Source organism: Rosa rugosa, chromosome 2 (assembly GCF_958449725.1).
Source record: "Rosa rugosa chromosome 2, drRosRugo1.1, whole genome shotgun sequence".
Taxonomy (NCBI): Eukaryota; Viridiplantae; Streptophyta; class Magnoliopsida; order Rosales; family Rosaceae; genus Rosa; species Rosa rugosa.
This window is the reverse complement of record NC_084821.1, coordinates 6,134,637-6,159,081: the sequence shown is the minus strand read 5'-3', so window position 1 is coordinate 6,159,081 and position 24,445 is coordinate 6,134,637. Positions and strand designations below refer to the sequence as shown.

Sequence of the window (24,445 nt, the reverse complement as noted above, 5' to 3'; positions counted from 1 at the left end):
TGCTCCACCTCAATCTCAACATGCTGTAAGATTGAGCAGGTTCAAGTAACACTTGAACTCCTCCATGGCAATGGTCCTGGTCAAACAATCTGAGACATTCTCCCTTGAATGAACTTTCTCAGTTGTTATCTTCCTTGAGTTGACCTAACCTTCGCTGCGATGACCACGAACATCAATATGTTTCGTCTCTGCTTGAAACGCTTGATTCCTTGTCAAATTGATGACCCCATTCGATCATCACCACAAATTCTTGTTGAATTCCAAACTCACTCATCAATCCATTAAGCCATAATGCCTCTGCGGAAGCTTCTGTTAGTGCCATGCAATCTACTTCAGTGGTAGACAACGTCGTAGCTGATTCTTTAGTTACTCTACAACTCACTAAACCTTCACCACAAGTAAAGACATTACTTGTTGCAGGTCTTCTCTTGTCTAAGTCTCCTGCCAAATCTGAACGCTCATGACCAGCAATGCATGCTTGTTCTTGTTGTCTTTCAAACACAGATTCATGCTCCTTGGTGTCTCCCAAGTAATACAAAATCCACTTCACTGCTTGCCAGTGTCGTCTACCCAGATTCGCCATATACTTGGACATAATGCTCAATGCTTGAGCTAAACCTGGTCTTGTGCAGATTCTAGCGTACATAAGACATCCCACTACTCTTGCATAAGACACATTCATCATCTCATCTAACTCCTTCGTAGATGATCTCTGCACACTCAACTGGAAGTGTGCTACTAGTGGAGTAGACATGGGTTCATATAATAGCCATATTTTTCCCGCTTCTCTGTCCCTCCTTATCTTCACTCCTAGGATCTGTTGTGCAGCTTCTAGATCCTTTATGTCGAATTCCTTCCCTAGATGTGTCTTAAACTTTGAAATTCTAGACATATCCTAACATGTAGTTAACATGTCACCTAAATAAAATAGCAATAGTAAAACCATAGGCTAAAGTCTGTTTAGTCCCTGTACTATGCCTCTCTCATCGTTTCAGTCCCTGACATTCCAATTTAATCTGAAAAGTCATTGAGGTCTCAATTTCCGTCTAATAGGTCCTTTTCGGGGGAAATTATGAATTGGCATTGGGTGAAATGTCCAATACACCCCTTAGTTATTTATTTTTTCTTTTTTTTCCTTTTTAATACCCTTATTTTTTTTCCTTTTTTTCTTTTTCCTTTTTAATTTCTTTTTTTTTCTTTTTTCTTTTTCCTTTTTAATTTCATTTTTCCTTTTTTATTTTTATTTTTTTTCCTTTTTTTCTTTTTTCTTTTTCCTTTTTAATTTATTTTTTTCATTTTTTTCTTTTTCCTTTTTAATTTCTTTTTTCCTTTTTTTTTCATTTTTCCTTTTTAATTTCTTTTTTTTTCATTTTTTTTCCTTTTTAATTTCTTTTTTTTTTCATTTTTTTTCCTTTTTAATTTCTTTTTTTCCTTTTTTCTTTTTTCTTTTTCATTTCTTTTTTGCTTTTTAATTTCTTTTTTTCCTTTTTAATTTCATTTTTGCTATTTCTTTTTTTTTTCTTGTTCCTTTTTAATTTTTTTTCCTTTTTAAGTTCTTTTTTCTTTTTCGTTTTGCCTACTTTCTACTTCCTCAACCCACAAATTCCATTCCGATCAAACTCCACAACCCATCTGTTTCCCAATCAGCTCGGAAATTCGCCGCTAAACCACTCCCCTCTTGTTTTCACAACCTACTTCTCTCTCTCCCACTCAAATCCCACTTTCTCTCTCCACATCAAGCCTCAATTTGGAAACTTTTCACTGAAAATTACCATTTTTTAACTTTTCACTGAAAACTACCATTTTTTCGAACTCTGAGGTTTTTGGGTCTTGCTCAAAATGGTAATTTGGATTTTGGGTTTGGTTGAAATGGTGGTTTTTGATGGCCAAGTTGACAAAAACCAAAAGTGAAGAAGAAGAATAGTGATGGAAAAGAAAAATGGCCGCTGGCGTGGAGAACAAGAATTGGGGATTCGGGTCGATCTGGATTGGTTCGCCGACGTGGCGCTACTAATGCAACAGAATACGATGGTCATTAAAAAGGAAAAAGAAAAAAGAAAAAAAAAAAGAAAAAAGAAATTAAAAAGGAAAAAAGAAAAATAAAAAAAGGAAAAAAGAAATTAAAAAGAAATTAAAATGGAAAAAGGAAAAAAAGAAAAATAAAAGGAAAAAGAAAAAAAAGAAATAAAAAAGGAAAAAGAAAAAAGAAACAAGAAAAAAAATTAAAATGGAAAAAGGAAAAAAAGAAAAAAAAAGGAAAAAGAAATTAAAAAGGGAAAAGAAAAAAATGAAAAAGGAAAAAGAAAAAAGAAACAAGAAAAAAAAAGAAATTAAAATGGAAAAAGGAAAAAAATAAAAATAAAAAAAGGAAAAATGAATTAAAAAGGAAAAAGAAAAAAGAAAAAAAATTTTAAAAAGGAAAAAGAAAAAAAGGAAAAAAATAAATTAAAAAGGAAAAAAAAAAGAAAAAAAATAACTGAGGGGTATATTGGACATTTCACCCAATGCCAATTCCTAATTTCCCGCGGAAAGGATCTATTAGACGGAAATTGAGACCTCAGGGACTTTTCAGATTAAATTGGAATGTCAGGGACTGAAACGATGAGAGAGACATAGTACAGGGACTAAACAGACTTTTGCCCTAACCATACTATCCTTGAACACATGATGATAAACGCAGCTATCCGCTGGTGAGATTTGGTCATAATCGACCTTTACTTTCTGAGAATACTCCTTGACCAATACCCGAGCTTTGAATCTCATGGCTTCCTTAATTATCATGCATTCCTTCCTTTTTCCTATAAACCCACTTACAGCCAACCTGATTTCTTTCTTTGGGCTTAGGAACCGACTCCTGAACTAAGTCCTTCTGTATGGACTTCTTCATCTGTTCTAACATAGCTCCCATCCAACTTTCATGTACATCATTTGCTATAGCTTCCTGATACATGGTTGGATCTCCTGGACTCAAACTTAGAGCATACTTGTCCAATGCTATGCTTCTTTGGAACTCCTGCCCAAGTGACTGATGAACTGAGTCGTAGGTTCGCAGTGCTAATTGATCCACCTGCTTGTATTAATGACTATTGTTGTTGCTCTAAGACTTCATCCTCGATAACCCCTTTATCATGCTCCACTTGCTCAATTTGCTCCACCTGAGTTGGAGTTTCTTCCATGATCCCTTTGGTTAGAGGAACTTTGGTTGCTTTCTCTACAACATCAGTCTTCTTCACCTCACTTGTCTTGAGTTCATTGAACGGCATTGTCTCCTCATCAAAAATGACATGTCTACTTAGAACCCTTTTCTTGCTGACAATATCCCATAACTTGTAGCCCTTTACTCCTTTCTCAACACCGAGAAATATGCACTTGCGTGACTTTGGCTTGAGTTTGGTTTGCTCATTGTCGGAAATATGAGCATATGCACTACTACCAAACACCCTTAAGTTAGAGTAGTCAACTGGTTCTCCAGACCATACCTCCTCTGCACACTTGAAGTCCATGACTTTTGATGGTGACCGATTAACCAAGTAACACACATGGTTAACTGCATCTACCCAAAACGTGTCCGTAATCCTGCATGCAGCCGCATGCTTCTTTCTCTCTCCAAGATGTAATCCCAAGCCACTTCCACTAACATAATCTTGCATCCACACAGGTTGCCTTCTGTCTCTCTCTTCTTGTAACACTTGAGGACTTTCTTGCAACGAGTTGCTTGATGAGCTAGAGGATGAACCAGATAGCCCTAGAGTTTGAGAAGCAGGTTCAACGACATCTTCACCATCTTCAATTTCTCCTTCTGCCTCTCCTTGCTCATTTTGATGTTCTTCTTCTTCTTCCCATGTCAACACATCCGACTTTACTTTCTCAGCACTCCTCCCCCAATCCCAACATGCATCTTTTTCAAACACTACATCTTTACTGACAATAATTTTCTTAGTGATGGGATTGTACAGACGATAGGCTTTAGACTCCTCGCTAACCCCTAAGAGCACACATTTGCAGCTCTTATCATCGAGCTTGGTTCTCTTAGCATTAGGGATGTGTACATGGCCTATACATCCAAACACTCTGAAATGATCAACTCTCGGCTTCACTCCACTCCACATTTCTTCAGGTGTAGAATCTTCCACAGCCACAGTAGGACTTCGATTCAACACATAGGCTGTCCAGTTGACTGCCTCAGGCAAAAAACTTTTTGGAACTCCCTTCTCTGAAAGCATGCTTCTCACAAGATTCAGTATAGTTCTATTCCTCCGTTCTGCAACCCCATTTTGTTGGGGAGTATATGCAGCAGTGAGTTGCCTCTTGATGCCACTGGATTTGCAAAAGGCATTAAACTCTTGTGATGTGAACTCCCCTCCTCGATCGGTTCTCAAACAACACACAAAAGAGCCGGTTTCTTTTTCTACAAGCTTCTTGAAGCATTTGAACATGGCAAAGGTCTCTGACTTCTCAGTTAAGAAATAAATCCACACTTTTCGACTAAAATCATCAATGAAACTGAGGAGGTACCTTTTGTTACTACTTGATGTGGGTGATATAGGTCCACACAAGTCAGCATGCACCAGCTCTACGGGTTGTGACGCTCTCCACATACTCCTTTTCGACATAGACTCTCTGCTTTGCTTTCCAACCATACAATCAACACACATTCTTGCAGAAGCTTGAAATTGGGGTAACCCTTTCACCATTTTCCCATACTGTAAAGTCCTCAGCCCTTTGTAACTTAAGTGTCCATATCTTCGATGCCATAAATGTGCAAGATCCTGTGAGGTTGCTTGTAGACAGTTTAGGGAGTTTGGTAACATAACTGCAGCAAGAATGATGAACATTCTATTTGCAGTCATTGGAGTTTGCATTATTAACCCCTTCACTGGATGATAAACCCTACATTCCCCATTTTGAATCAAAATAGACACAGCCCTTTCTTGCAATTGGCCAATACTTAACAAGTTATTCTGTAATTCAGGAACGTAGAACACATCACTTATTATCTGTGTTCTTCCTTGAACCTCAAGCTTGATACTTCCCTTTCCTTGCACAGCCATCCTTATATCATTGCCAAGCTTTACTGAGTGCTGAAATCCCTTATCAAGTTTGAAGAACCATTTCTTGTTGCCTGTCATGTGATTGCTGCATCCACTGTCTAGGAACCACACATCCTCACGCTTTGAGTTATTCTCTTCCACATAAGCCATCAACAATAGCTCTTCTTCCTCGTCAAGTTCTGCATAGTTCACGCCCTTCTCCCAACTAGGGCACTCATATTGAAAATGCCCTAGTTTATGGCACTTATAGCACTCAATTAAAGCCTTGTTGAACCCTAGCCTTCCTCTGCCTCTACCACGTCCACAGATACCTCCACGACCTCTACCTCTGACAACAAAACTGTTGTTGTTTCTCTCTGCAACTTAATCTTCAAGAGCCACCTTCAACACCTGTTCTTCTCCACTGCCACTGCTATGTCCAATCATGCGTTGTTCATGCACCAAGAGACTTCTTTGCAGCTCGTCTATTGTCATGGTTGTGAGGTTGTTAGATTCCTCAATAGAGCACACGACATAATCATACTTGGAAGTCATCGACCTCAATATCTTCTCAATGATGACCAATTGCTCCATTCTCTCACCATGTGCCTTCATTTTGTTGGCAATGGTGAGTGTACGAGAAAAGTACTCATTCACCTTTTCACCCTCCTTCATTCCCAGAATCTCAAACTCTCTTCTGAGTGCTTGCAATTGCGCCCTTTTGACCTTCGTTGATCCCTGGTATTTCTGCTTCATGGAGTCCCAGATCCCTTTTGCAGTCTCCTTATCCAAGATGGTCTCCATAATAGTGCGGTCAATAGCCTGAAATAGGTAATTTTTGACCTTCAAATCCTTCATCTTTGCATCTTCTCTACTCTTTCGTTGAGCCTCAGTCTCAATGACTCCAGTCGCTGCCTCTGCAGGGATTCCATCTTCCACCAGAGAGACCAGTAATTCTTTGAACGAAGAAGATTCTCCATTAACATAGCCCAATGATCATAAAAACCATCGAACTTAGGTATGGTTGGTTGAACAAATACACTGTTCTCTGTCGCCATGCCCTAATCTCTCTTCTCTCTGTACTTTCCTTCACTCAATCTGTATCTCTTTCTCACTCTATCTTTCTCCTTTCAACTGTATCTCTCTCACACACACAATCAGGCCCCGATAGGAGCTCTGATACCAGTTTTGTTGGATACCAAGACTCTCAAGAGAACACAGTCTGGGAGAATACCTCACTTCATATTCCTTATTGATAAACATAGGCATATATAGCCTTTACAACGAGACTGAAACCAAAGTAATGGAACCATGTTTGCACAAACCTAAAACGTGGAGGACTAAGTAGGAATGTTTCATACCCTAACTAATCAACCCTAATAACTAGGGCCTTATTAACAGCATTTAATACAACTAACTTAAATGACAAGCAAACAAACCCTAACAAGGGAATGAAGAATCCAGTTTTTCATATGAACATCACGAGAATAACCGGTTTCCGGAAATGGATGCTCGTGCTTCGATTTACACAAAGCAGAATTTAACAGAGGAATAGAGACAATCATGCCAATGGAGGTACCAATCACTACACCAATTTTTCAATCAGACGACAGTTTTTCACTGTCGTCTGATTATATACTTTGCTGTTGTCTATCTCAATGCCGTCTGATACATGGATCAGACAATACCAAAAAACTGTCGTCTGATAAAGTTTACTACAACAGCGACTACTATGCTGTTTGTTGTCTGAACACCAAGAAAAACAACAGCGGCTTATATACTTACTGTTGTCTGAATGTTGTGCCAGACAACAGGGGCTTATATGCTTGCTGTTGTCTGAAGGGTGTGCCAGACAACAGAGGCTTATATGCTTGCTGTTGTCTGAAGGCTTTGTCAGACAATATGTACTTGCAAATCTCATTGTCCATCCATTACTGATACTATAGATTTCTCCAAAAAACTGTTGTTTGTTGTTTTGCTGGACAATGACTTTCTCATTCTTTTAGTCCTTATAGTATTATAGTTAGATGGCTCATACAACAGTTTTTGTTAGGCATTTTGTGATGATCAATTATTTGAAGAAAGAACTCGTTCAAGAACATCAATTTCCTTTTGAAGCCATTTGTCACGAGCAGCTTTGCTTGGAAACTGGGTCGCACGACCTTGTTTTTGATAAAGTATGCTAAGCTGCTTCTCGTGCTCCATTATTCTATATTCCAGAGAGAACCAATTGTGAGAAAAAATACCAGCACCTAGCACCACTTTTGCAAATCTCAGAATAAATTACATTATTATTATTATTTTTTTAAATAACATCAATAGTAGTACAACTTTGTAATGATGATAGTTCTGTAATGATGCTGTGATTTGTTGGCTAAAACTAAACCCAAATCATCCAAGGGACCATGTGTGTTATAAAATCATTAAAATGAGGCCTTATTTTGAACAAACTAAAACCACAAGCATCATTTGTTCACAAAAAAAAAAAAAACCACAAGCATCAACGAAATCTAACTGCTAGTATTCAGTTCCAGATATGTGCTGAAAGTATATCAACTACAAACATTAATTTTCCAACGTACATTACAAGCATGTGTATATTTCCAAAAATCTCTTCCGAGAAGTTCAACCAGTGCAATTAGTGGTGATATCCCCATTGGGTATGATAGTTGAGAATCCTCCCATGCCACAGCCCTGATTATCGCACATTCAGTAGAATGATAAATAAGAATCTGCAAAGGAACATTACCTCACTGAGAATTCCACAAGAACTGGGAAACTGGGGATGCACGGTTTGGTTGGCTGGCTATCAACCAAAGAGTCTGACGAGACCAAAAAGAACCAACGAGTCTCATTGCCTCACTCACTCACCCCTCTACTTACTATCCACTGCGATTCATTCAAGCCTGCCTTCTCTTTTGTAATTGTATTGCACCAAATAGAGTGACGTTGGAATGGACTTGATAGAGCATGTGTAGATAACACATAACTGTTACAAAGCCATAGTTCAATCATATAAAACAGGTGCACAGAGTACTAAAAACTGATTAAATAAAGTGTTCGAGTAAAACAGAAATGAGGAGAGGCAGCCATGTAAGATTTAAGTTTCCCATGTAATGAACACTAATTCATTACAAGGGCAACTTAATTATTTTCCTATAATTGCACCAAATTTAGCAACTATAGGGATAGCGCAGAAGGTAGACAACTGGATTAGTGTGCAAATTAACATGGTATTTGTCTAATACAGGGAGACTAGATGAACAAATTAATTTTGTAGCCTGCACATGAATGGTATGGAGATGACATGACATATTATAAACAAAATATATAAGATTATATATTTTCAAAGGGATGAAGCAAAAGAATAACAAGCTGATATAACTTTCTGATAATAAATATCTATAGACATACCCCTTTGTCATCTCCTTTTCCCTCATGACTTGATTCTCATACAGAGGTCTCATCTCCTCAAGCTCATTCATTGAATCCTGAATTTCTTTCTGCAGACTTTGTAGTTGTTTCACAGCATCCTCCTGGAAACATGAAAAGAACAACATCAGTTGGGACCAAAATAGGTGCTGCTTCAATTTCTGGTGCCCGCCTGACAAACTGATCAATTCATCATCCTTTGGTTGGTGGATTGTAACAAGATCAGGTAGAGGAGTCATGGGTCCTTGCTTGCCATTGGGATCCCAGTCAAGCATGATCTTGACCTTAATGAACACCCTGCCTAAGGAGAACATGTCTCACAGCTGCGTCAATGTACTCATTGACTGGCTGACCAGAAGAAATCATGTAATTATATAAACAAAAACAGTATTCAACATTCAACAACCATTCACAGAGGCCAAAACAGATGCAAATGCAATTCAATTAATCAATCGATTCAATTCCCATTAACAGAGGCCAAAACATATGCAAATATGCAATTCAATCAATCAATCGATTTAATTCTCATTCACAGAGGCCAAAACAAATGCAATTCAATTATTAATTAATCAATTGATTCAATTCCCATCCAAAATAGATACAGAGGCCAAATATTGATATTTCAAAACAGATACAGTAAGCAAAGTCGTCCAAAACAGCTCAAACCCAGCAACTTAATCGAACCCAGAAACACCACAGCCCAAAATCAAAAACTTAAGAATGAGAAACTTAATCGAACCTAGCAACTTAACAAGAGATTCAAGAAATTCGAACCCAAAAATTGAGCTTGAAGAATCACCGAACTTGAACCCAGAAATCGAACACAAATTTCTCCAAGCTTGAGTCACCGAGCTTCACAGAATCACAACTTGAGGAAGAGTCGAAGAGAGCAAACCAAGAGTGAAGAGTTCGAGCCTTCGACTGAAAAGTGTAAAACCCAGAAATTGTGAGATTGTGAGAATCATGATTCATGAGAGAGGCATCAAATCAACTAAAAGTCTAAAACCCAGAAATTCGACTTACCAGCGAGGTAGCAAATCAACAATGTCACCGGCGACTGAGAATAGAGGGCCCGTGCAGCCGTGCCGAAGAGAGAGAAAGAGAGAGAACCTTTATCGTGAAGGGGGTCGGAGGCGTCTAGGGACAGAAGCTAGGTTGGGGGTTGGGGGTTTGGGGAGAGACGACGGCGACGACGTTGCTGAGAGGATGAGAGGGTCTCGGTGGGAAGAGATGCACAGCGAGAGAGAGAGAGAGAGGTCAACTGAAAAATAGAGGCGGGCCGAGCAAAATTGCAGTGCGAATATGTGTGGAAAGAAAAAGTGGGAAGTTTAACTTTCGACCACAAAATTAGGCGGGCTGAGCAAACTATTGAACCCTAAAACTCAGACAACATCAATTTCAGTACATTGTCTGAAACAAAGTCACACAATAGACAACTAAAAAACTGTTGTGTGAATCAAAACAATCAGACGACATATTTTTCAACCATTGTATTAAGAGTAATTGCACAACAGAGAAGTAATAACTGTTGTGTGATTAAAAACAATCAGACAACATCTTTTATCCACCATTGTGTTAATCAACCTTGGACAACATCACATAATAACTGTTGTCTGAATTAATTCATTCAGACAACATCAAAAAAATCAACCATTGTCTGAAATGCTATTGCACAAGAGCAAAAAAAAAACTATTGTTGGATTCGAAAACTTAGACGACAGAATATTTCTTGCTGTCGTCTGATTAATTCAAACGACAGTTAAAATGTTTGATGTCGTCTGATATGTGTTGTCTGATTCCGAAATTGGTGTAGTGATTATTGCAGTCACTGCTGCATCCCTGGTTTTCCTGATAAACAGAACGAGCTTGCATATATATCCTCAGCTTCCTATATACAAGTAGCAGTAAGTAGACCCTTGATAATATATTCACATGAGCTCATAGTTTTGTTATTGTTTTCTTACTCAGCTAGACATGATCCAGAAACCTTAACTACTTCAATAGCCTCAAATTCTTATTAATACACAGCTAACAAAGCAGCAGTGAGACTTTTGACCGTAACATAGGGCCACTCATAGTCGGTAAAATTACAATATGCTGATCAGATCGTAGGCTCGTAGCTGATGTTCTTATTTGAAAGGAAGAAACAAAGGAATTGTTGAGGCTCCATGTTCTTATTACCGCTTCTAATATTGTGCTTACTAAGCATCAGAAAAGTAGAGCAACACACAAAGTTACTCTAACCATAAAATCATACTCATAGTTTCCGCATAATTACAAATAAACACACAAGGATTAAGTTAACTAACATCAAAGGTGGAAAATTCAAATTACAATAGTTATAACATAAACCAAGCAGCATTTGAATGCAGATAGCAATTCCCTCTCCACTTCTGCTTCTTAGTTTTTCAGGCCCCAATGATTCACTATAATCATTCAGTTACAGAAACTAGAGTTTCATCATATACGGCCGCGACAACATAAAACGAACACTCGGGCACCTCAGGTTGCACCTCCTCCACCCTATACCGTCCGCTGCAGATCGGCTTCTCTTCATTACGGCATTCAATCCAAAACAACTCCTTATTCAGTATTAACACCATTGTATCGCTTTCTGTAATGAAACACATATCCCATCTACTGTATGATCTAGAAAAGACATCTGGGAGATCGTGAACATTAAATTGAAAGAGTTTCACCCAAGATTCAGGCACCCCATACCGTGTCATAGCCCAAACCTCACCGTTCCTGCGATGAAAAAGCTCCCGAGACAAGATGCAAAGGGATCCTCCTAAATGAACGAGAGTTTTTATCTCAGTCGGATTCCTGTCATCTTCATTTTCCCACAAAACAGGCGGCAATGGCACTTGCCGAAACCGCTCCTCTGCCAAATCAAACGCATATATAACTTGGTCCCAATTCTCATTTCTACGGCGAATGACCCAGTGAATTGCTCCATTCAAAAGCGTCCCCTGTCCACAACCCCAGTTCGGCCATGACGAGTAGGGAGTTGTAATAACTTTCCAAATGTTGGCTCTCAGAGAGAAGACATGGACTTCCGGTAGAACATCAAGGGCAGGTTTTATGAAAACAAGTTTGTAGTCGTCACTGGCGGACACATGACCAAAACCATAATATACAAAGAACAGGTACTCATCATTGGATGATTGTCTTGACGTCGCCAGGAAACTTGGACCAGGTAGGTTGCGGAAGAATCCAGTCGACAGGTTCCAGATAGACAAGTTTTTGTAATCAATACAATTATCGCTTTCGCCTAGAAGTACCAAACCGTTGCAGGAGGCCATTACTCTTATATCCTTACTCTTCTCACATGGGATGGTGAAATTTTTAACTGAAAAGTCATCCTCTAACGATTGAAAACGAGGGGGTAGCTTCGAAAAGCTACCGAAACGAGAATAGGAAATTGGACCTGGATCTCTGAGTTTAGGGTAGGAGGTGACGAGGACTTTTCTACGGAGGGTTCTCAGCTGTGAAGCTAGTTGGAGGTGAGATTTTCCAAATTTAGGATCAGAAATGATCATAGAACGCCAATGTTTCGAGACACAAGTGAACCGGATCAAGGACTGACCGGCAAACGGCACAGAATCTTGACTACAATATCTTCAGGGAGATCCACGACGCAGCTCGACATTGACTTGTAGAGATTACTATCTTCAGTGCTCCAACTAGACCCACAAAGACAAATAACTGGACTAACAAACGCTACCCACAGAGAGCTCAGATGTGTGCCAAGGGATCAAGTGCCCAAAATCTGAATCTGAGGTTCTAAAAGCTCTGCAATGGAAATGGAGGTCAAGAGAAGTAGAGGAAAGTGGAGACAGATGTAATATATAAATGGATCTTGGGTTTGGGCTTGGGCCTCGACCCCAGAGGCTGTTTCGGTTGGGTTTGGGTTAGCCAGCCACCTCTATTTGCACCGGAGACTACTACAGTACTACATGAACCCGAACTCAAAGAACTGTCGTGTTCGATCATACACTGCATTTCCTTTTTTTTTTTTTTTTTTTGGTGATTGGATTTTTATTGTTCAGGTTTTTACTATACAGCATCTGAGAACATAATGAAGAAACAGTAAAATGGTAAAGCGGTAAGATAATGAATGATCATAGTTAAGAAAGAAAAAATAACATTCTTCTTATGAAAATAATTTCACTGAATAAAAAAACAAAAAAAAGGATATATCTTGTTATGAAAAGAATAAAAAATAACGTTCTTCATATTGCATTTATACACAGCAAAGTTTGTATCCCCCATTCCTTCTCAAAGTTTCTTTGTATACTTTCTATTTTCAAAGTCCACATTCTAGAGCTGTGGGAGACACTCTGTCCACCATTACTCAGGTCTAGCTAGCGATTGTTTTATCACCTGTTTCAGTGATAGTAGTCGTATATGCCGTGATTGCTGCCTCCATACACAAGCCAGCGGTGGTGGTGTTTCAAGTTTCCATTTGAACTAGTGATGCTGGCAGTGGCAGGGCCAGTCTTCATGGCCATTGTGGAGGATCATGTGATCAACCAATCAACTTCAATCTCAAGCCTGGGGCATGAGTGATTACATAAGAATGAATAACTGACTTGCTTGTCATGAAAATAATTTCATTGAATGATTGAATCAGGGAAGTGGGTTCATGAAGCATTCCGAATAATCTTCATATGCTTCATAGTTCATACTACATGGTTCTACCATATTACAAAAACAGCACAAAGAACTAGAAGCCTTTGGTACTTGACTAAACATCGAAACACACATGGAGAATCCAAATTAGAATAGTTATAACTTACGAATGAACATAGAAGTCCACTTCATTTCTGCCTGTTGATTTTTAGGTCCCTGAGTCCCCATGATTCACCATAATCATTCAGGCACCGCCTCACCAAAAGCAAAGTTTCATCATTTAGTAGTGTCGATCAAAGACATACACCCGGGATACATATACTTCATAGTTTCTGCTCCTCATTTACAAATAAACACACCGGAATAAAATGAAGTCAATAAACATCAAAGGCGGAGAATCCAAATTACAGTAGTTACAACATATAAACCAACATGCGTTAAATGCGAATAGCCCCTCTTCACTATAATCATTCAGCTACAGAAAGTAACGTTTCATCATATGCGGTTGCATGAAAATGAAATGAACACCCGGGCACCTCAGGGTGTACCTCCTCAAGCCTATACCGTCGGCTGCAGATCGGATTCTCTTCATTATGGCATTCAAACCATAACAACTCCTTACGCCGTCTAATCACCACTGTACCGCTTTCTGTAATGAAACACAGATCCCATGTACTGTATAATGAAGCAAAGATATCTGGTAAATCTCGTAGTCTAAAATTAAAGAGTTTAACCCAAGATTCAGGCACCCCATACTCTGTCATCGCCCAAACTTCACCTTTCCCGGAATGAAAGAGCTTCCGAGACCATATGCAAAGGTATCCTCCTAAATGAACCAAAGTAGTTATCTGGGTCGGATTCCTGTCTTCGTCATTTTGCCACAAAACAGGCGGCAATGGCACTTGCCGAAACTCCTCCTCTGCCAAGTCAAACGCATAGATAACTGGGTCAGAACTCTCAATTCTGCAGTGAATGACCCTGTGAATTGCTCCATTTGAAAAAGTCCCCCGTCCACTGTCCCAGCCCGCCCTTGACAAGTGAGGATCTGTAATAGCTTTCCAAATGTTGGCTCTCAGAGAGAAGGTATGGACTTCCACCAGATGACCGAGGGCACATAATATGAAAACAAGTTTGTAGTCGTCACTGGCTATCTCATGACCAAAACCATAATTTACAAAGTACAGGTACTCTTCATCGGTTGATTGTATTGACTTCACCTGGAAACTTGGACTAGGTATCTTGCGGAAGAATCCAGTCGATGGGTTCCAGATAGACAAGTTTTCGTAGCCACCAACACAACGTTTGCCTACAAGTACCAAACCATTGCAGGAGCCCATTTCTTCTATATCACCATTCTCCTCGGATGGGAATGTGAAATTTTTGACTGAAAACTTATCCTCTAAGGATTGAAATCGAGGGGGTAAATCCGCACTGTAATCATAACCAGCAATCCAGCATTGGGCGTCGGACCTGGCTCTCTGACTGTAGGGTAGGAGGTGAGGAGAACTTTTCTACGGAGGGTTCTCTGCTGAGAAGCAAGTTGGTAGTGGGATTTTCCAAACTGAGGATCAGAAATGACAACAGAACGCCACCTTTTCGACACACAAGTGAACCGGATCAAAGACTTGACTGGCAAACGACACAGAATCTTGACTATAATATCTTCAGGGAGATCGACGCAGCTCGACATTGTCTTGTAGAGACTACTGTCAGTGCTCCAACTAGGTTTTCCAACTTCTTGACTTAGACCCAAAAGCACAAATAACTGAACTAAGAAACACTACCCTCCCTAGTTTGGTTTGACAATGATTTGCAGGGCAAGAATTATTTGAACCGATTGGAGTGTGGATTTATCTATCAGACCAAAAGTAACAAAATTTCTACACAATCTCAAACAAATGAGTAAAGAGAAACTTACCAACAGAGCTCAGACGTGTGAGAGTTGTTATTTGATCAGAGCCCAAAATCTGGATCTGAGATTCTAATAGCTCTGCAATGGAAATGGAGGTGAAGAGAATGGAGATAAATAATATAAAGGGATCTTGGGCTTGGGCTTGGGCTTCGACCCCAGAGGGTGTTACTGTTGCGCTTGGGTTAGCCAGCTGCCTCGATGCACATGAACCCGAACTCGATGCACTTGACGCTCATAAAATTTATAGTATTAAATATAGTTTTTCTTTCATTGCTTCCTTCTCATTTGGAAGATAAGAGAATATATCAAAAGGTTCACATGTATTATAAGCAAGAAGTATCATACGGCTACTAGAGCAGCCATAAACAACCAATAACAGTAATAATAGTGCTTCATACTTGACAATTTCAGCTACTCAATTTCAAATAAACACACAAAAAACACAGAAACAATTAAACATCAAAGATGTAGAATCCATATTATATAGTTGAAGTAAAAAACTAGCCATCATTTAAATGCAGACAATGGCAATCCCTCTCCAGTTTCGTTCTGCTTCTTAGATTTTAAGGCCTTCAGTCCTCAGGCCATAATCATTCAGGTACTGAAACTAAAGTTTCATCATATACAGTTGCGTCAAATATCGTACACTCAGGCACCTCCTCAAGTCTATGGTGGGCTCTGCAGAATGGATTCTCTTCTTGATGGCATTCAATCCAGACCAAATCCTTCTTGCCAGGCAGTTTGATCATATATGTACCGTCTTCTGTAATAAAACTACGTTTATGGCCAAGCAGTTTGATCAAAACTGTACCGCCTTCTGTAACGAAACTAGGTTCCCACCAAGTGCCTGATTTGAACTCATCTGGTAAATCATTGACTGAAGAATAACCTTCTAAGGATTGAAATCGAGAGGGCAACCAAGGCATGTTATCTTCCAAACGATCGGGAATTCGACCTTCTACGGTTTTATCTGTAGGGTAGGTGGAGATGCATGAGGACTTTTTGACAGAGGGTGCCCTGCTGTGATGCTAGTTGAAGGTGAGACTTGCCAATTTGAGGATTAGAAATGATAATAGAACGCCACCGTTTCGACACACAAATGAACCGGATCAAGGACTTGACCGGCAACCGACAAAGAATCTTCACTATAACATCTTCATGTAGATCAAAGCTCTCATTTTCCATCTTCGACATTGACATGATTTCTGGAAGGAATTAAACAAAACAGAAAAAACTGCTGCAACCAATGCAGCCAAGAAAGTATTAAGACTTCTGCAAAAGCTATAAACAGACGGAGATCACAACAATAATCCAATCAGATGTTTTTGTTTAAGGAAAAACGTAAATTAACAGAGAGATAGAGAGAGTAATGTTTCTGAGTGAATGAGGATTCATGTGTATTATTCATCTCCCAAAGGAGTGTATTTATAGGAGTACATTTGTAGTGTGAAAGCTCAAAGATAAACTCAAGCTTGATATCAACTTGATTTACAGCTGCAGCTCCACATGGTGGCTGTGATGATGATAATTGCCATGCTTGTTGCCCTTTGGCATAAAGCTTGACACACAAGTCTCTATACCTACATTATACACTCAAGTACCTATTGTATACATGATATAGACATTTATACTATGACTCATATATACAACATGATGAGTCATATATACTACAACACTCCCCCTTGGATATTTCATGTCAATAGTATTGTCTAGGCTGTGCGCTTCGAAGTTGCCTCGTTAAAAACCTTGCCAAGTAATAAAACCCTGTGGGAAAAAACAACATTGGTCGAAGGAGAAAAAGAGCACAACGCGCATGAGTGTGGAGTAGTAATATCACAGTTTCGGAGATAAGTGGAGTCTTCTTATCAGCATCATAAGTAGGTAATATGTCTACGAGAGGGATGCAATAGAGTTGCTGCAACAAAACCTTGCCCGGTAAACCCAGTGGGAAAAACCCGTGGTCGAAGGAAAAAGATGAGCAAAAGCATATATGTTGAATCAAAACATCTTCAGGATGTAGTTTAAGTGAGGTGACCATGTTAAAGATGTGCCTCGTAAAAACCTTGCCAGGTAACAAAACCCTGTGGGACAAAATAACCCTGGACGAAGGACAAAAAGAGTACACGATGGTCAAGTGGGTATGCTTCTGGATACTCCCCCTGATTTCAACATCTCCTTTGTGTCTCCCAAACGTGGTGCTTATCTCGTTGCCTCATTAAAAACCTTGCCGAGTAATAAAAACCCTGTGGGACAAAAATAACCTCGGTCGAAAGGGAAAAAGAGCACAACACACTCTTCACGTTTTGAGACCATGTATGTAGACATCTCCCCCTCTGATTGATCTTTGAGGAGAGTCTGTTATTGCTGATTTTATGCTTGATGTTGTCGCTTTTGATGCAGCCTTGCTTCATTTGTTTCAAAATAAGCAGCATTATCTTAAATGCTTGTAGGCTCATCTGTGGTAGACTTCAAACCACAACTGTTCGAACATGCGTAACTATGGATCCAGTCCATATACATTCACGAACTACTTCGTGAAGAGCAATAATCTCTGCATTGTTCGAAGATATAGCGACTAAGGTCTATTCTGTAGACCTTCAAGATATTGCGGTCTTACCCATGGTGAACACTTTACCAGTCTGGGAAGACATTTGTATGGGTCAACAGATACCAAATATCAGCAAAACCTTCCAAAAACACTTATGTCATTTTGGGGTAGGGATAGAAAACGCAGGCCAGCGTTTGGCGGCGTTTCTGGTGTGTGATGGGTCTGATTCCATCATTTCTTTGTAGGGATAGAATAAGCCCATATCGATCGTACATCTCAAGTTATCGAAAGATATCTTTTTACACCAATCTAATGGCGTTGCGTTGGCGCAGAGCTATACCTTTAGCTAACAAGTTTATGGCAAAGTGAGATGTCCAGTCTTGTGCATTGAGCTAAGTACAATAATGCGCTTTATTGTACTTGAGTAAGGCACTTCAGCCTCTCTAGCACATCTTCGTCCGATCATCCATTCAAACGAAGAGGATCCTTTTCAGGATCAAGACTACGAATGATCATGGGGTGCTTGAAGGCTTGACTTTGTCAAAATGCCTAAGCATCTATCAACACGGTGCTCAAGTTCAAAAACTGAGGCTTAATCGTGTTTCCCCAAAAATCCTTCATCTCCAACTCGGATTTCAAGTGTTCAACGGTTTCCCTTAACTCTTTAAGGGCTTCTAATGAAGATCATGTCTAACATGAAAACCGTGATAGAATCCGAAACTTGTTATGGAAACGCACGGGCATATCCCTTCCCAATCAAGTAGTCACTTTAGTGAGCGTTTCAATTCTATTGCAAACGCGCTCCGTGGTCTAGAGCCACTTGATTTGGGTAAATAAAGTTTCACTATGAACTTTCTTGTATATTTCGTATTTAGATCCCCATAGAGATACGTAATGACCATATTTATAAGCTGCATGTTCAGTTATTTGGAAACTACCAAACTGACAGGGTAGTGGATGTAATGTCATCCATTACGTGAGAATATGTCTCATCGTAGTCAATTCCAGGGCGTTTTGTGAGAAGCCTTGCGCCATAAGGCGAGATTGCCATCTCGTTTTCTCAACACGCTTTCTAACGAAGACCCATTAATCAATAGGTTTTATGTAAGGAGGTGTTGGCATCACTGGCTCAAAGACCTTCCTCTTCGTTTAATCTGGATCGCATCTTTCCATTTAGGCTAAATTTCTCTACGTTGGTATTCATGCTTCAACGGAGCGTGGTTCGATATCATCGGTCTCAACAAACTCATGCGCAACAGAATGCGCAACTACATCATCAATTATGATGGAGTTTCTATTCCATGTCTCATGTACACTAGTGTAATTTTCATAGAGCTCTATATTCTCAGGAATAGGTTCTGACGTTGAGGCGTCCCCCAACGATAACCATAATCCAGAAGATACTCATGAGACGGATGTTGAGTGTCGATGATCTAAGGATGCCAAAATATCCTTCGAATCCACGGGCTTCCCACGCATCCTAGCTGGGGCCATGGCCTGTAACACCAGAGTGCCACTTTCTATGGCGTTGGCGCCTTGCCTACCTCTGTGTAGGGTGGCGCTACGTCCTTTTGTAGGGACGTCCTTCCTTGCAAGCATTTTTGCAGCAAATGTGTGTGATCTCGTCACTTTAATAGGGATCGAGATGAGACATAGTGGAGACAGACCACGACAATTCCTGTCGTTCCTGCTGAACATTCGTGTTCTTATCTCCCCCTAACGACGGGAAGACTGTCTCATCAAAGTGACATCCGTAAATCAAACGGGAAAGAGATCGCCTTTCAAGGGCATTAAGTGGCGGACGATTGTTGGAGTCTCAATTCCAACTAAGTTGCTGACTTGTTTTTAAGGACCTACCATAGGCGCTGTGGCGGCGCAATTGGCACATAAATGGCTCACATTGGCACATAAATGACTCACTCGAATGTGCGTAAGTACAAAATATTTGTACCCAGTCACTAGCTGTAACGCAGGGATACATTGAGTGGGGGTAGGTCATAGAGGAATTAGCATAGTTGTATGCGATATTGCATCACCCCAAGCGGATATAAAGAGATTGGTGCGCATCGCCAATGTCTGAACTACCATCGTAGTTATTTCCACGAGACCATTTAGGTGTGTATATGGGAATGTGATGTCCAACATCACTCCCTTTGCAATAACCATCGAAAATCTTCGATGTATACTCACTAGCATAGTCAAAATCCAAATGACTAAATAGGATGATCCGGGGAGTGAGCCCGTTGTCATATTATATGTGCTATGAGTATAGCATAAGCAGCTTTTATAGATGGACAATGGCACAACACGTGATTAGTGTGTTTGCGTGTCAACCAACATCATGAGATATTTAAATGTCCGCAAGTTGGTTGAATAGGTCCACAAATATCACCTTGAATTCTTTGCAAGAATGGCATATTTTCTTTAGTGTCCTTTGCATAGGATGGTCTCAATCCTATTTTTGCTAAAATAGCAAGCTTTGCAAAACGAATGATATCTTTTAGAAGTAACTCTTTGGACCAATCTTTGGTTCGTACTTCTTTTCGTTGTGAAGAATGGATGTCCGTGTGAAGTCTTTAATATACGGAGCATCATATCACAACCTGGATATCTCAAACGTTCTTGCCAAAGCCTATATGTGTCGGAATCCCATAAGTCATCTCTTATGACATGGTTTGATTCAATGACTTGAATAGTGGTTGCATGCAACCCACTAGAGCGACACATAAGTTTCTCTAATACTCGTTTTATGTTCGTAGTCATTAGAGGTGATGCAAAGGAACTCTTGTCCATTCTCACAATGTGTTTTCACATGAAAACTATTGGCTCTTTATATAAAGTTCGGAATTTAACACATGTCCATGACATTGAATAATAATGCGACACTTTATTAATAAGGAAAATAGCCAATGATTACATCAAAGTTTTCCAAAGTCTATTCCATAATAAAATCAAACTTTAGACAAATTGTAGTTACTTAATCCGTTTGGTAACTCCAATGAAATATGACCAGGAAAGTAGAGAGATGTTGGTGGAGCGAGGCTCGCTTAAGTACCCCGATCTCAATTACTTTCCTAGACATCATACTACATTGGATGCGCCACATGAGAAAAAGTTTTAATACAATTGTCATTTGACTAAGGCACATTTGCCATTCTTGGAAAATAGAAAGGACTATTCTAATCAAAGTCTGCGGCATCCTCGTGCTCTTTATCTGCAGCTTTGAAGTCCTCAGTGGTGAGAGTGATATCTTCACCATCTTCATCTTCAGCAAGATTGATATCTTCATCTTCAGCAAGATTGATATCTTCATCTTCAGCAAGATTTATATCTTCATCTTCAGCAAGATTGGTTTCTTGCTCTCTCAATTGCCTATACTCCTTGTAGCTTGCAGCTAGTTGGGTACTTGAATGGCATTTCTTGAACCAATGCTCAATTGATCCACATCGTTGTGGATATTGCCAAAGCGCTCTTCTAGCGCTACCCATAGGTCTCTTGCATCCTTGATCGACATGTACTCTAATCTGAGAGATTTATCCATGTGGCGTCGCATCAAGATGATTGCTTGAGCATGCTTTGTGGGTGTTCGTTGGAACACTAGGCCCTGGTCAGGTGCCTGGATTATGGGCAATATCCCACTCGCAGTGAGATGGTTCTCAACGTCGGTTACCCAGCCATGGTATTCCGAGCCTGTTGAGTCAAGCATTGGAAAGTCGAGTCTAGGTTCATTCGACATCCTGAAAAATAAGAAGGGAAGATATATTAGTTTCGGAGTTTAAACTTCCACGAAAACTAAAATAATAAGATTTCCGAGCTATGCTACCAAGAAATCAATTTCCAAGAATATTTGGATTTAGACCAAGCAATGATGTTTGCGGACGCTCTTAGTCCGAATATTATGAACACTCTTAGTTCATTGATTTACGAGCACTCTTAGTTCGTTTAGCGTGAATCCCCACGATTCCGCTTTAAGTCCATAAATTGATGTTTTGTGGACGCTCTTAGTCCGATTATTATGAACACTCTTAGTTCATTGATTACGAACGCTCTTAGTTCGTTTAGCGTGAATCTCCACGATTCCGCTTTTAGTCCATAAATTGATGTTTTGTGGACGCTCTTAGTCCGTTTATTATGAACACTCTTAGTTCATAGATTACGAACGCTCTTAGTTCGTTTAGCGTGAATTTCTATAATTCCGCTTTTTGATTACAAGTCCCTGAAAATAAGAGAAAGGAATAAAAACTCAAAAATGGGAACTTTAATCTTTAAAACTTACTTGTTGAAATTCAGAGCAAATTCGCTTCTGAATAGATCCCACTTCAAATGGTGTACATATCTCAAGACGGCTCCAACTTGGCTGAAATTTGGAGATCAGATATAAGAGACAGAGATTAACAACTTTGATGAAGAAAGGATTTTGATTAGATGTCCCGAAAAGGACGTTTCTCGGCGTGCAAGTAGGTTGATCTGCACAGGAACGAGCATGCTGAACAGCTCCCACTTTGAATAGTGTACATGTCTCAAAACTACTTCAACAGGGCTGAAATTTGTATGTCAGATAGAAGAGACAGAGATGAACAACTTTAATGAAGAAAGTATTTTTATCAGAGGTCCTGAAAAGGACGTTTCTTGGCGTGCAAGTAGATTGATCTGCACAGGAACGAGTATGCTGAACAGCTCCCACTTTGAATAGTGTACATGTCTCAAAACTACTTCAACAGGGCTGAAATTTGGAGGTCAGATAGAAGAGACATAGATGAACAACTTTGATGAAGAAAGTATTTTGATCAGAGGTCCTGAATAAGATGTTTCGGGGCGTGCAAGCAGGCTGTCGGCAGTGTCTCGGCAGCTGCTGCGCAGCTGTTCGGCAGGCCTTCAGCAGCGGTTCAAAAACTTCCGGCGGCCGGTTCAGGTGGTTTCCGGCCGGTTCCGTCGATTCTGAGGCCGGTTCTGGGCTTCTTGGATCAATGGCTTTGATATGAGCTAGGGTTTGGAGGCTTTTTGTAGGTTTGGAAAAATGACTTCGATTGCTTGATGAACTTCCTCTACTCTTGTCAATTTCGATTCTAAATCTAGAGCAACTTCGTGCTGATAACGTGTTTAAGGAAAAACGTAAATTAACAGAGAGATAGAGAGAGTAATGTTTCTGAGTGAATGAGGATTCATGTGTATTATTCATCTCCCAAATGAGTGTATTTATAGGAGTACATTTGTAGTGTGAAAGCTCAAAGATAAACTCAAGCTTGATATCAACTTGATTTACAGCTGCAGCTCCACATGGTGGCTGTGATGATGATAATTGCCATGCTTGTTGCCCTTTGGCATAAAGCTTGACACACAAGTCTCTATACCTACATTATACACTCAAGTACCTATTGTATACATGATATAGACATTTATACTATGACTCATATATACAACATGATGAGTCATATATACTACAACAGTTTTGATATTATGAGGTAAAATTTCACTAGAATTTTGAGTGTTTTGACTCCCATGACTTAGACCCAACACGAAAATTAATTGAACTAACTAACTTCACTCTCCGTAATCTGGTTACAGTGCAATAGATATATTTTGATGAGTATTTTCCTTTGTGTGGATTTCTCTAAAAGACCAAAAGCTTTAAAGTTGTAAAGATATAAATAACAATACAATCAGATCCCATATTATAATCAGAGTTTTCTAATTACTGAATAGAATCAAGAAAACTTACTGGCAAAGAGCTGGATGTGGTGGCCGGCCGCAAACTGCTCTAATGTGATCACAACCCAGAATCAAATCAAGGAATGTAGCGATTGGTTTTAGGTTTATGAATGATGGGCGGAAATGAAATGGAGGAGCTTTTGGATTATAGGAGAAAATGAGAAATGGCTTTAGGGTTTGCCTTGGAGCTTGTCATAAAAAGTTTCGGCTTTCTATTTGGACGGCTTTTACGAAGTGAGTATTTCGTCAACAACAATAGGGAGCATGCAGCTAGAAGAGAATGAACGGAGAAGTAAATAATAGGTTTGAAAGTCATCGTCGTTGTCAACACCAGTCAAATCATCGAATCCATCACCATTATCTTCTTCAGAGAGGTCGATGAAGACGGGGTACATCTTCTTCGTCAACGACATTGGCAAGACCTATGAACCTAATCAAAAAAGAAGATTTAGACTAGAATATATGAACTCGAGAGGTAACAACAAGACAAGAATCTTCGTGGCAAAAGAACACAACAGGAAATTATTTTAGGGTTTCTTCAGCCAAGATGAAATGAACAACTGAACTACTGCTTTTTTGGTCATGTATTTTGATTCTCTTCAATTCCTATTCTCCTACCTTTCGTTCTTCCTCTATATTAAGATTTAAATATATGAATATCACTAGTCGTTTCTGGTAACATTATGAATGTGAGTCATTCATTCCTTATTGACAGTGTGGGAAACAAAGCATATCTGGCCATGAAGTAGAAAAATACAATGGTAAAATCAAAATTTATCTGGTGGCACTAACATTTACTGAACTTTGGTAAGCAGTTCATGAATCGACCAGCAAGAATGAATAATTATTGTTGTTAAGAAGTTCAGACTGTTTAGTTCCAAAAGGTCAAAGACGTTTAGGGTAGAGAGACCTGGAATCACATATGATAAGCAAGGAGTTTCATACAAATAAACAGTACTAATAAACTAATAATGCTTCATAATTCCAGCTACTCAATTTGAAATAGACACACAGAGAACACAGAAAAACAATTAAGCATCAAAGATGGAGAATCCAAATTATATAGTTAAAGCTAAAAACAAGCCATGTTAAATGCACACAACAGCAATCCCTCCCCCACTTCGGTTCTGCTTCTTAGTTTTTCAGGCCATAAGAGTCCTCAGGCCATATGCTTCATAA

At 39.5% G+C, this 24,445-nt stretch overlaps 4 protein-coding genes across 4 annotated transcripts; all 4 read right to left on the bottom strand.

Moving 5' to 3' along the window:
- Nucleotides 1-5,414: 5,414 nt before the first annotated feature.
- On the bottom strand, nucleotides 5,415-5,888 carry LOC133730232 (uncharacterized). Its single transcript, XM_062157859.1, has one exon. It carries the CDS (start codon nucleotides 5,886-5,888, stop codon nucleotides 5,415-5,417), a length of 474 nt encoding a protein of 157 aa, XP_062013843.1.
- Nucleotides 5,889-7,582: 1,694 nt separating this feature from the next.
- On the bottom strand, nucleotides 7,583-8,963 carry LOC133734582 (uncharacterized). The gene is made up of 2 exons (XM_062162203.1): nucleotides 8,445-8,963; nucleotides 7,583-8,019 (listed from the first exon to the last, which is right to left on the bottom strand). Exons 1-2 carry the CDS (start codon nucleotides 8,774-8,776, stop codon nucleotides 7,890-7,892), a joined length of 462 nt encoding a protein of 153 aa, XP_062018187.1. The 5' UTR covers nucleotides 8,777-8,963; the 3' UTR covers nucleotides 7,583-7,889.
- Nucleotides 8,964-10,894: 1,931 nt separating this feature from the next.
- LOC133730231 (F-box/kelch-repeat protein At3g06240-like) lies at nucleotides 10,895-12,004 on the bottom strand. The gene has a single exon (XM_062157858.1). The coding sequence runs from the start codon at nucleotides 12,002-12,004 to the stop codon at nucleotides 10,895-10,897; it is 1,110 nt and encodes a 369-aa protein (XP_062013842.1).
- A 731-nt stretch (nucleotides 12,005-12,735) lies between these two features.
- Nucleotides 12,736-15,074, bottom strand: LOC133734039 (F-box/kelch-repeat protein At3g06240-like). The gene is made up of 2 exons (XM_062161699.1): nucleotides 13,265-15,074; nucleotides 12,736-13,019 (listed from the first exon to the last, which is right to left on the bottom strand). Exon 1 carries the CDS (start codon nucleotides 14,432-14,434, stop codon nucleotides 13,565-13,567), a length of 870 nt encoding a protein of 289 aa, XP_062017683.1. The 5' UTR covers nucleotides 14,435-15,074; the 3' UTR covers nucleotides 12,736-13,019; nucleotides 13,265-13,564.
- Nucleotides 15,075-24,445: the final 9,371 nt, after the last annotated feature.

Excerpts from the sequence above, each read along its gene's own strand:
- LOC133730231 (XM_062157858.1), bottom strand. The coding sequence starts at position 12,004 with ATGATCATTTCTGATCCTAAATTTGGAAAATCTCACCTCCAACTAGCT.
- LOC133734582 (XM_062162203.1), bottom strand. The coding sequence starts at position 8,776 with ATGTTCTCCTTAGGCAGGGTGTTCATTAAGGTCAAGATCATGCTTGAC. Across the intron at positions 8,020-8,444 it reads GAAAAGGAGATGACAAAGGG|TTATGTGTTATCTACACATG; the intron begins GTATGTCTATAG and ends GCTTTGTAACAG.
- LOC133734039 (XM_062161699.1), bottom strand. The coding sequence starts at position 14,434 with ATGGGCTCCTGCAATGGTTTGGTACTTGTAGGCAAACGTTGTGTTGGT.
- LOC133730232 (XM_062157859.1), bottom strand. The coding sequence starts at position 5,888 with ATGAAGGATTTGAAGGTCAAAAATTACCTATTTCAGGCTATTGACCGC.